This window comes from Apis dorsata, unplaced genomic scaffold, assembly GCF_000469605.1.
Source record: "Apis dorsata unplaced genomic scaffold, Apis dorsata 1.3 scaffold_683, whole genome shotgun sequence".
Taxonomy (NCBI): domain Eukaryota; kingdom Metazoa; phylum Arthropoda; class Insecta; order Hymenoptera; family Apidae; genus Apis; species Apis dorsata.
In genome coordinates this window covers 717,325-730,009 of record NW_006263864.1, presented here as the reverse complement: position 1 = coordinate 730,009, position 12,685 = coordinate 717,325, and the positions used below count along the sequence as shown (strand labels likewise).

At 26.7% G+C, this 12,685-nt stretch overlaps 3 protein-coding genes across 4 annotated transcripts; 1 reads left to right on the top strand and 2 right to left on the bottom strand.

Annotated features, from left to right (window-relative positions):
* Positions 1–138: 138 nt before the first annotated feature.
* On the top strand, positions 139–4,095 carry LOC102679882. Of its 2 annotated transcripts, none has more exons than XM_006622284.2 (8): positions 139–262; positions 686–922; positions 993–1,280; positions 1,356–1,516; positions 1,622–2,061; positions 2,138–2,297; positions 2,387–3,201; positions 3,280–4,095. In XM_006622284.2, the coding sequence occupies exons 2-8, from the start codon at positions 698–700 to the stop codon at positions 3,366–3,368; spliced, it is 2,178 nt and encodes a 725-aa protein (XP_006622347.1). In that variant the 5' UTR covers positions 139–262; positions 686–697; the 3' UTR covers positions 3,369–4,095. The 2 variants fall into 2 exon arrangements, with proteins under 2 accessions (XP_006622347.1, XP_006622346.1); XM_006622283.2 differs by having other exon boundaries at positions 147–376.
* Positions 4,096–4,227: 132 nt separating this feature from the next.
* On the bottom strand, positions 4,228–5,521 carry LOC102680188 (ATP synthase subunit O, mitochondrial). The gene is made up of 4 exons (XM_006622286.2): positions 5,377–5,521; positions 5,158–5,202; positions 4,870–4,980; positions 4,228–4,792 (listed from the first exon to the last, which is right to left on the bottom strand). Exons 1-4 carry the CDS (start codon positions 5,401–5,403, stop codon positions 4,346–4,348), a joined length of 630 nt encoding a protein of 209 aa, XP_006622349.1. The 5' UTR covers positions 5,404–5,521; the 3' UTR covers positions 4,228–4,345.
* A 1,604-nt stretch (positions 5,522–7,125) lies between these two features.
* On the bottom strand, positions 7,126–10,982 carry LOC102680315. The gene is made up of 3 exons (XM_006622287.2): positions 10,712–10,982; positions 10,295–10,471; positions 7,126–7,552 (listed from the first exon to the last, which is right to left on the bottom strand). The coding sequence occupies exons 1-3, from the start codon at positions 10,863–10,865 to the stop codon at positions 7,380–7,382; spliced, it is 504 nt and encodes a 167-aa protein (XP_006622350.1). The 5' UTR covers positions 10,866–10,982; the 3' UTR covers positions 7,126–7,379.
* Positions 10,983–12,685: the final 1,703 nt, after the last annotated feature.

Here is a 12,685-nt window from a genome sequence, read left to right as displayed (position 1 = left end):
TATTAAATTTTTATTTTTAAGATATTAATTTAATATTTAATAATATTTAAAATACTAATATTATTAATTATAATAGTGTATAAACATAATATAATTAAAAATTTATTAAATCAATTAATTTCATATTTAACTAATATTAATCATTAAAATTTAGAAAATACAAATTTTGTTATCGTCGTGTCTGTTCTATAGACGTGACGTGGTTTATGGTATCTAAAGGCGTGCACTGTAATTTTGACATAAATTGCCGAAATATGAAATAGTAAATGGAATGTTAAAATGTTTGATAAAATATTATTGTTATATATAGTACGATAAAAAAAATATGATTTAATTACTGTAACATTTTCTGTAATTATATTAATTTTGTAAGAAGGTAAATTGATATGTCATATAACATATTTATTATGATAACATAATATTAATTTTATATATGTATCACTTTCACAATACTAATAAAATAGTATATGTAGTTTATCATTAATAATAATTATGTATGTAATATAATTTTATATGAAAAAAATTATAGATTATATATAGTTATTTATGTGATTATTATTAATTTTTATATTAATTAATAAAAAATTAATAAAAAAATTATCTATATTACTTATAATTTAATTTATAAAATTATATAAATACTTGTTTAATAATATAAATTAAATATAATTTTATATAAATATAGCATATATTTACAATGACAACACCTATGTGTGAAGATGGTGGAACTTTACGAGAATGGGCACCTCTTGCTCTGCTTCTTCAACAAATACCTGCTAAAATTCAAACTGGACTTTTTACACATAATATTAACTTTACTTGTATTGATGCAGTGCCTGAATTTATAGCTATTGGAACTAATTATGGATTAGTATATTGGTTTGATAGAGAAAAGCAAGATTTACAAAGACTTCGATGTGAGGTAACATACATAATATACCTATTCTTAATTAATTAATGATTTTATATTTAAGACATTTTTGTTTTTATAGAATGTTAATTCAAAAATTACATGTATCCAAGTAATATCAACTGTGGACTATATGGTTGCTGCTGGTAATGAACATGGAGTGGTAACTGTATTTCAAATACCTAAAAATCCTCCAGATTCATTACCAGATAGTTTGAAACCAAAACAGAAGAAACAGGTAGAAAGATATAGCATAAGTGGTTTACATAATAGTGCTGTAACAACAGTTGAATGGTCTAAGAATGGTATGAAATTATTTAGTGGAGATCAAGATGGTTTAGTTGTACTTACTGAAATTGATTTTTATATGGTATGTAATACATGAAATAATATAATTTTGTTTATTATTTTATATATATATTTCTCTTATAAATATTTTATATAGCATTTATCAAAATCATCAGAATTGTTAAATGAAAAATATACAGTAGTACAGTTAAGTTATCAACAAGGTTTATTACTAGTTTCTACAACATTACGTACAATATTGGTAAATAGAAATGAGAATGGAAAGGTAACACAAGTTGGTCAAAAAGAACGTAAAACGTTAGTAAAAAAAGATTGAATTAATATAAAATATTTAATGAATTATTATTATTATTATTATTATTATAAATGAAAAAAAATAAATAATACATATATATATTTTAGATTGGGTAAATTAGGTGCTGTATTTGGTTGTAAACAAAATTATGTACAAGATTTAATAATATATGCAAGTAGACCTGGACTACGTCTATGGCAAGCTGATAAAACTGGAACTGTCCTAAAAACACTTATTTTTAAGGATGCTGTTCGATCTGGACATACAGAAGTAGAACTTTTAAATCCAGCACCAGAAAGTTGTAAAAAAAATCGTGGTGAACCTACATTCGGTGTTATTTTACCTTTTTGTGATGATTTATTAGTTACATATAGTGATGATATTATATATGTAGTAAATCCACAAACTATTGCTATAACATCCATTGTCACAGACTTACGTCGTGTTACTGACGTTGCTTGTACTAAAGATGAAATATTTATATTGGAAGGGGAAAGGAACATAATACGTATTGCATATTATCCTGAAACTAATATGTTTTCATCAGGTAGATTTTGATTAAATATTTCTTTAATGTGTTATTAAAATTTAAAAAATTAATTTTTATTAATTATTATTTTTAGAAATAAAAGATACATTAGATTCATTATCATCATTTGCTGAAATTAGTAAACCAGTTACAAATGGTATATTAGAATTAACTTCAAAATTAATGGAAAGCACAATAGTGCCTGCAATTCCTTTTCACAAAATTAATCCAACTAATATCATTCAATCTGTGGGGTAAAGTATTTAAATAGAAAATAAAAATGAATTTATTTTGTATTAATAAATAACATTTAAATTATATATTTAAAATTATTACTTTTTAGAATTGTACCAATGGTTACTGTTGGTACTGATATAACTTCAGTTACAAATGCAGAAGAAGCTGTTGAAGTACCAGCAATATCAATTAATTTAAATTCTTCATTAATAACAGACAGTAATAGAATAACAGAATATAACGATGTTTCTAAAAGAAAAAGCGAACAAAATGAAAAAATACATAATGATAGAAGGCAAATATTCCAAAAAATTAGTCAACAAGAATTTGAAGATGTTGTATTTACTCCAGAAAGAAAAATTAAAAAATCACGTAATAGATTAATAAATGGAAATGGAAATTGTTCATCTTTATCTGATATCGATTGTGATTTGTCTGCTTTCAAAGACAAAATAAATGCTAATGATGCAAAGACAACACATTCTTCTTTATTAACACTTAATGTTGATGACGAATTCATATTAAAAACTGAAAGAAATCTGGAATCAATTCAACGTGATGTAGAAAATAAAGAAAAACTTTTAGCTGATGTTTTGGATTTTGATTTATCAAAGTATATGAGCAGCAGTCAAATTACTACTACTAATTCTAATATATCTCAATCAATTGATACAATTACATATATAGATTGTAAAATACATTCCAATTCTTTCACAGAAGAAAAAAATGTGCAAAATGAATATAATGAACATAGTGATCATACAGAAACTGAATCTGGAGATGAAGATGTCAGTTATCGTACTGAATTAAAAAAGTTAGAAGATTTAGGTGAATGTAGAAAAAAGCTTTTACAAGATAAATTAAATGAACCCTTACAACAAAGTAATTATGTTGATGGAAGAAAAATATTACATTCAACAGGTATGGATAAATATGAATTAGAAATTTAAGTCTATAGCAAGAATAATAAAATTATTCTTGAAAAACATTTATTTTTAGTTGTACCAAATGAGTTTATAATATCAACTACACTTGAGGAAGAAGATTGGGTTTTAGTTAAAAGTGATGTACCTCCAGTTGCAATGTAGAATTCAATTGAAAAGAAACTAATTTATTATAGATATTACTTCAATTTTTATGCATAATTTTTTATGTTTTATGCAGATGTACTTTCGATTTACTTTTGCACATCTAACTGAATTGTTTTATAATTAGAATAAAAATAATCATATATATGCATTTTTATATACAAAATTAAAACTTTAAATAGATAATATATTTTCTAGTCTTATTTTAGAGCAATTTATTTTGTTTTAATTTTAAGCAAAAAATTAGAAAATATTCAATGAATATTAAATAGTAAATTTGGGTGATATATGCATATTTTATTGGGTATTGTTATTTATTTTATGAAAATTTTTTAAAAATATTATAAAAAAATTTGTAACAAAAAAATTATAAAATCAATTTTTTAAATAATTTATTATTATTGTTTTGTGTATATGCGCGTTTACATATATTATTACACATTGAAAAATAATATGTGAATATATCTTTATGTGCAATAATTAATATCATTTACAACATTCCATTTAAAATTTTTATGAAAGGCAATAAAATCACTAATTCTGTTATTTGACAATGTATGTATTGATTATATTCAAATATAATGCTAATAGAAATTGTTGCAGATATGTTATATATTATTTTATAAAATTTAACAATATTTAAGAGTTATCTTTTAAACTCATTTGCAAATGCATATATAAACATTGTAAGTACTTAACATTTAAAATAAAAATATTTTCCAAATGATATTCAAAGTTTTATTAACAAAAAATAATGATTATTTTATTATTATGTAATTTTATTAAAAAAATTTCATTTTTATTTATAAAAAATATAAAAATTATTTTTATTTATGGTTTAATATAAGAAAAAACAAACTTTTCTAATAGGAATAAAGATATGGAATAATTTATTGTTTAATGATACACATTATTCATAAATTACTCTATATGAGTACTTTAACTTTGCTCATTTTACTGAATGTTATAAAAAGTAATCACAATGTTTCAGCAATAATATCAGAATATTTTTTTATTTTACTAGCAACACTCATATCTATATATTTATCACCTATTGATATAATCATACCTCCCATAATGGAAGGATCAACTTTTGCACTAAGCATAATAGATTGACCTTTACTTAAAAATCCTTTCAAAGCTGTTTGAAGCTTAGATGTCATTTCAGCATCAAGAGGTTTTGCAGTTATTACTTCACAAGGAACTTCACCTCTAGTAGCAGCCATTAATAATTTAAATGTATTAATTACATTATTAATTTGTGAAAGTCGACCATTTTCTGCTAATAAAGCTAATAAATTTATTGTTTCACTTTTCAGACTAATTTTTCCTCCAATTGATTTAAGTCCTTCTACTTTCTCTTTTCTTTTTATTGCTGGATTTTTTACAAATTCATTTAATTTTTTATCTTGCTTCATAAGATCCTAACAAATAAAAATTTTTATTAATAATTTTAATTAAAATTAAATATATCATTTATTACATTATTTATTATACATACTTGAAATTTAATAAGATCTTTTTCAATATTATTTAATGTTTTTTGTTTTGAACCTGCTGAATAAAGTGCTGTAGCATATCGTCCTCCTACTCCAAATACTTGAATCGGAGGCTAGAAAAAAACCAATAAAATAGCAGTTTTCATTATTGAAAACGAAATTAACAGATAATATTTTAAAAAATCTCTGAAAATAATTATAATTTATTAAATATCTATTTTTTACATATATATTTACATACATATATTTCTTTTGTAGTTACATAATTTTATAATTTTTTAAAAAAATACCTTAACCAATTGTTGAGCAGCAATACTACTGGAAAGTGATCGCACCTAATAAATAATAATATAATATAAGTTTTTTTTATTAATTTGATATGTATAATATTTTTTAAATTCAATGTTTTCATTCAATAATTGAATTATACATTTATTTTATTATCGATAATTCAATTCATTTATATTTTTCTTAAATTTTAAGATTCATAATTAAATTATATTACTTACAATTATTTTACTGAAAGACATTGTCATATATTTCCAACAGCACGTACTAAAATCCGAAATGAAATACTACAAGTCCACCATTATATAACATGACTATTTCACAGATGTTTAAGTATATATATTTCTCATTTTAATAGCGACATCTCTAGAGGGAGCAATTTGTAAGTTTTAAGATTTTATTTATAATAATTAATGTGAAATTGTACTTACAATTTATTATTATATTTACAAATTATTAACAAATGAATTATTAATCCTAACTTTTAATTATAATTTCAGATTTATTTTTATGCATGCTTCAAGTTTTGATCACCATTTTATAAATGCGCGCCATATATTTTTTTGCAAGAGGGCAATAGTATATTATTATACTTTGAGAAATAAGTGTAAACTAATTTAAATGAAAATTCGATAAATATATATATATATAGACGAAAAGTGCTTACATAATTAAAATTTATTGATCTCAATATTTTTATCTTATATTTTAAATGAGTAAGTAATAAGTTATATTAAATATTTGTTTTATTTTTCTCATATATATATGTATTTATAAATATTAATTGGAAGATTTTTCTTTCTGTCAAGATTAAACAATCTTTAATTTCTAATGATTTACTTATTTATTTTCCACATATGATATAATGTACAATGAAACTATTTATCGGTAAAGAAATTAGACGAAAAATTTAGTTTCTTTGCACCGCCATAAAAATTCAAAGATTCATTAAATAATATAATGTTCTTATGAATAATTACATTAATAATATGAATATTAATATTCAATTTTGCATATAATTTTTTATAGCATCATGAATTTTAGTTTTTTTTTTACATATGTATGTTCTAATTCAATATTCTATTTATATATTTAAATATTTAATTATTTTCAATAGAGCGATTATAGTATTTTATATAAATATTTTTTTTTGCGCAATATTTAAACAAATAATAAAATATTTCATTAACAATATAAACCATATACATAAAGATTTTACATATACATATATGTGTGTGTTTTTAATATTTATACATATAATAATATATTTAACATTAAAATAAATCGCATATAGAATCGCATCGCCAATTTGCTAATAAAAGATGATAAATAAATGAAATATTTTGTCATATTAATTTATAAATAACAATCTTATAATGATAATGAAAAATACAAGATTTTTGACAATAGAATTTTTTAAAAGTTTAATATGATTAAAATTTTAAAATAATAGAAATGATTTTAATTACATCACTTTCATTGCATACAATTGGTACGTTGGTCCACTATTGAAATAATCAACATCCAATTCAATTGGCATTTATTTCCCTATTATCCGATGTGATTTTTATATCGATTTTTATTCCGATTTTTATATCGATCAGCGATAAATTTGAGCTCGTTCATCACAGTTCGGATTTTAAATAATAATCATACGAATACAAATGATACACCACATCTATAATGATTGTTTTTACATTGACTTTTCCTTTTTTTAGATATTAAATATCATTTCATGGTAATTGGTGCTGATCGAAGAACAAGAGAGAATGTAATAAAATTCATCAAGAAATCGATCTTTTTATCGAGTCGTTTTACGATCATCGATTACCGATACGAGACAAATTGCATCGTAAGTTTAAGTTAGATTTCTTATTTAATTTTAATTTATTATTTAAACAATTCCGCAATAAATGAAATTCCTTTATAAAAATATGTTTGAATATTTTTCTATATTACGAAGTTTGTACTTATTATTAAATGGTTTGTATTATTAACTAAATCAAATCTCAGTATTAGGTTTCTTATCATCTAATCGACTAATTATAAGAATGTTTCGTTTCATGATTGCAAAACATAGCGAGAATTTCTCTTTATTTATGAAAATTTAAAATTATTATTCTTAAAATTTAAAACAGAAAATCTAACACAGGAGGAAATTAATAAAAATCTTTTGCAACAAAATTTTTTGTAAAAAAATTTGGCGGGCAAATATGTTTAATAATTAAACGTAATTTGTTCTTGTTGCGCAACAAAAAAGATTCAAAGCTCCGCAAAAGTAGGACGATTGTCTGGTAGTTCTAGTAGGTCTATTATGAGTTTGGTTCCATCGGTGTATCCGTCTACCGTTGGTACGATTACTCCAACTTCCCGCATTTTGTAAAGCCGTGTACTTTTCTGCAAATGAAATTCAAAAAAAATGTTCTTAGTTAGGTAAACTTTATAAACCAAATATACAGCCAAGTCAATGGTATTTCAACCAAGGAATTATTTAATGAAAGAAGAAGTAAAAAGAGTGATATTATTCAGTGGAAGCTCGAGTCAATATACGCTTCTAATTTAAGAAATTCTCCATAAACTTTTTCTAACAAATTAAAACAAATAGTACTAAATAGTAATAATGGATAATTTCTTTACATAATCTAACAAAATCTTTTTTTTATGACTCTATTAAAACTTTTCATTACTTATTTGATCGTCATATATCCATTTTTCTAATATATGATTTTCAATGAATAGCACGAATCGACACTAAAATGTTTTTCTATTCGTAATTTTCAAAAGAATTTTTTTTCACTATCTTATTTCAAAATATATTATTTTTAATGGGAAAAATATATAAGAAATGTTATACTTTCATATCCTAAAAATTTATTTCATAATTATATGAAATAAAAATATAAAAAAAAGATTTGTCAAACGAATTATAGCGAAATGTAATGTGAGCTTCTTACGTAAAACATATATTATTAATATTATTATTAATTTAATAAGTTTTACTTTACATAGTATACAATAATACGGAAAAATTGCACAAGTTCACATGATGTTTCAATGAAAAAGCGATTTAATTCCTCGGTTGCTATGCTCGCAATAAATTGCGATATCTGTTCATTGAGATTTGAGATCACGTTTGATCCTTTGCATCATTACAATAAAATCACGAATGATATTATCGATTATTGGCAACAAAGAATATTCCGCGAATTTAAAAAAGTTTAATTTGGTTTTTCCAGTTGTAACTTATCAAATAAATTTGATAAGTTTTGTAAATTATTGATAAATTGTTAAGTATTGATAAAATTAATTTATCAACGAATTATCGTCATAATTTTTCATTACATAATTTTGTAATGAAATATTTTATATTACCACATCAATATTTTTTATTTTATTTTTATTATACTATACATCATATTTTTGTCAAATACCTATAGTTTGCAATATGAATATGAAAATGAATTCCACTCGTCCTTGACCTCAAGAATTGCATTTCACAGTTGACGTTACGTGTACATATTAATTTTATCGCGACAAACAGAAGATTTGGGAAGAAAAATTGAATAAAGAACGATTAATTCATGGCAAGGTTTGCACAATCGAGATTCTTTCGCAAATCGTGGTTCGAATTGCTTTATCGGCTCGTGATCCGACATATTTCCCTCTTTATCTTTGATTTTCCCACCCTTTTTCCGCGCCCAGCGGATTCTCGTTTCCTCTCGTGGAGAACGCAGGAACGGTTTCCATCTATCCTTGACCCGAGCTCTGTTTAATGTTAAATACTCGCGTATCTTTCATATATTTTCGCGTTAATGCACTTGTTTATATATTTCGATATATCATATTGATCAGATTCCCAAAATAATCGAACGTTTTTCGAAGATTATTAAAAATATTATCGTTTTTATTTCGACAACATCTTCCTCGTTGTATAAGTATTACAAATAAGTAAATATATTTACTTTCGGAATAAACCGTGCGTCTCTTTTTATTCGCGCTTCGCTTCCTTCCAGCTCGTTCCTCTCTCGTCGTTTTGCATCGTTTCCCCGACGAATTCTCTCGACACGCCATGTGCACACCGCTACTCGACCTGTCCTTTCTCGAAATTCTACCTACGAATACAACGATTCCACTCGTTTCTCTTATTTTCCCTTGGAGACAGTGGTGCGATCTTTCTCGAGCGTGAATTTCCCGTTCGTAACACACGGCGAAGGAAATCCGTGTTTCGAATCGACCTTGACCTCTTTCTCGTTCAATGTCAAATATCTCATCTCTCTCTCTCTGTCTCTCTCTCTCTCTTCCTCTCGTCTCTCTCTAACTGTATCGTTATTCCCCTGATAAGCAAGCGAAGTTTCGAATTGACGTTTAGGGGATCGAGGATCGTGGTACATGTGGTGATTTTCGTGCTATCTTCCTCCCTCCTCCTCTTCCTCGATGGACTACGGGGACATGGCATCCGAATTCGCTTATTATATCGATAGATAATTAAGGTCGCCGTGTACTAACTGAGCTGAGAAGTGAACCATCGCCTGATAACTCTAGTAGCGAGCTCTATCCTGTTGGAAGGTAATACGTTTGTTCCTTATATAGAATCAATGGAAGCTGGCGAGCGCGACGAGGTAAGACGCGATGAAAGAGACGAATAGAGAGAAAGGGAGAATTGTTCTCCTTTGAAATCCAGACCTTGGCCTCTGGAGTAACCCGATTAGAGACGGTTGAATAGATAGGTCGGGAGAGAGTAGTAGAATAGGAAGAAAGATGGCCAGAGAAAGAAAGGTCAACGAAGCAAGGGGAGATATACGTATATCGGAGTGGCAAATAGAATAATCAAGAGTTCAAGTAGAAACCGAATCGGATTAACCGTTGTGGAAAATTTATGTTTCGAGGAAAATCGAGTACGATTCGAAAGTGGCTTAATTTTCTACCGTTTATACGAAAATTTAATTTCTCCAATTGAGAAATCCTACTCGAGGCAAGAACTTTTACACTAACGATGTAAATTCGATCATTTTGTGAAAATTGGGTCAAAATATAGAGGACATCGAGTTGAGATTCGTTGAGAAATAAAATTCTAAGAGGTAGACGATAGGAAATGGAAAGATATGGTGGAAGGGATAGAAGAGAAAAAAATGACAGTACCTATATCGCCACTTGATTGAGGCATAAACTCTTGCAGTTCGTTGATCAAACCACGTATTTCTTCCGAATCTTTCTGGATACTGCACAATTCTTCCTCGTAGAAATCTGGTGTGATTTGCTTACAGAGAACTATTTGTGAGATCACATTGCCGATGTTGGACGGGCCGGATCGAGTTTCTGAAACCAGAGAGAAAAAGATTTATGCTGATCGTTAATATGAATACTATTGATTCCTTCAGAAAATTGACATATATACTCTAACGTATGTTCTTTCGATGATATTTTTAACTTAAATACGGATGTTATTTAACGTAGCCAGGATTATTGTAAATGAATTTATAAAGCGGCAAAATTTTTCGTTAATTAAAATGTTTGATTCTTAAGATAAGATATTTATAGGAGGATTGTCAAAATTACCGTAATACTCCGTCATGTCCATCGGCACGATGCGGATGAGGTTCTTACTTTTGCAGAGCTCGCGCAGAAACAATTGCGCGACATAAAAGAGAAGCATCAAATTTGGACTGTCTACAGGGATTCCGATATCCGTAGTTCTGAAAGCAAAACCCATTCCCAGACCTATTACTTTTTTATCATCGAAGTTTTCTCGTTAGGCATTTCGTCGTCTACTTTTTTCCTTCTTTAATTATTACACTTTCTTTTTCCTTTTATTCCTTCATCTCTCCACCTTTCCTGCCAATAATTTCGCTATTATTCATTCTACGTTCTATGTCGAACTAATTACTCTTCTTATCTTAAATCGTGATTATCGACATTTATAAGAATTTGAAACACGATAAAATTCAATAAAACGTAAAATTTCGAATAAGATCCAAGGATTTTGATTTATTTCGAATTATTTTATCACGATTCAAGTTAAATTTGTTATATTAAAGACTTACCTTAAGACCCCTTTTTATTACCTCGAATATAAAACGTTTATATCGTTCTCGTAAATGCGTCGTGAAACCGAGTAATTCATTTTGTAATGAGGCTGTTTTGTGTCGATTTGCGGCCAAATGAGGAATTTCCCCCTCTCCCCCTTTTTTTTTCACCGTGAAAAGGAAAGACGAAGCGCAAGATCGTAGAATCATAATGAAGTGCGTCGGCGTCACACGTAAAACAAACCACGAAGGTTTAACCAAGTCGGCGGAGTCGGGAAAGTTTCCTGGCTTTTTTTAATTTTGTAATCGTCACGTTGGAGGCCAGAGAGCTAGAACGACAATACTTTGGCTTCGTGAAAAGCTTCTTGCGTGACACTTTCGTCTATAATATTTTTATAAATAATGCATACACACACACATTTCAAAAGTAATTAAAATTAAATAAAAAGTAATTACGCACACGGATAAAATATTTTGTTATTACGATATTTATGAAGTTTCATAGAAATAGTAATAGCCTTTTATGAAGCTCTTTTTTTCAGCTTTGCAAATGGTTTCCTCGTGTTTCTTGGCTAACTTCTACTCGAGACCCATAATTTTAAGTATCGTAAAAATCTAATAAATCAGGCGAAGGAGAGAAATAATTTCTTTCTCTCCAATGGCTGATCATTTATACGTATTATTTCGCGTTAGAGTTGTCTTGCACGCGGTTTATACTACTTATCTCAATTCCAGCCTCGCGGTCTTACGGAAACTTTCTCATATTCAAGAATTATAACGAATTATGAATGAACGATTATCAGAATGAACTTGATATTTGCTATATTTCTTTGTCGCTGTTCCATCAAAAATTGGCAAAAATAATCTTCAATAGGTCAGAATTTTCGAAAAGGAACAAGGAATGGATGCAAATGATACGTAATTTAAATTAGAATATATTTATTATACAGGATATTAAAGTATTTAAAATTGAATAATTTATGCCGAGTTTGTGACCCGTTTTGATTGTTGGTATTAAAATAGATTTTTATATAAGCATTTGAATGGAAAATTATTCATTAAAGAGGTGAATGAAATCGGGAAAAGAATAGTATTCACGATTCATAACAATTTTTATAAAAGAAAAAAAAAAATAAAGAAAGACAAATGTTTCTGTGCTGTCGCGTTTCGTGTAATCGATACAGAAGTCGCGTGATTTTGCAAGATATGTTGCACGAGATCCTCTATTACGACGCACGTATTGGAAAAATTGTTTGCATGATCAAACATTCAGGATATTCTTAAGCGTTTCGTCGTATATTAATGTTTTTGTAATAAAGATATCGAATAGGATTTTTATTTAATCATTATTATACATATTTCTTCTCTTTTCTTTTTTTCAAATCTATACATAAGTTTATTCAATATTTCGATAATTATATGCGTTTAATTTTCATGAAATGATTGTTTAAGCAACGTTTAAATCACAATTAGAGTGTGTTTGACGTTTAAAACGTAACAGAAATTA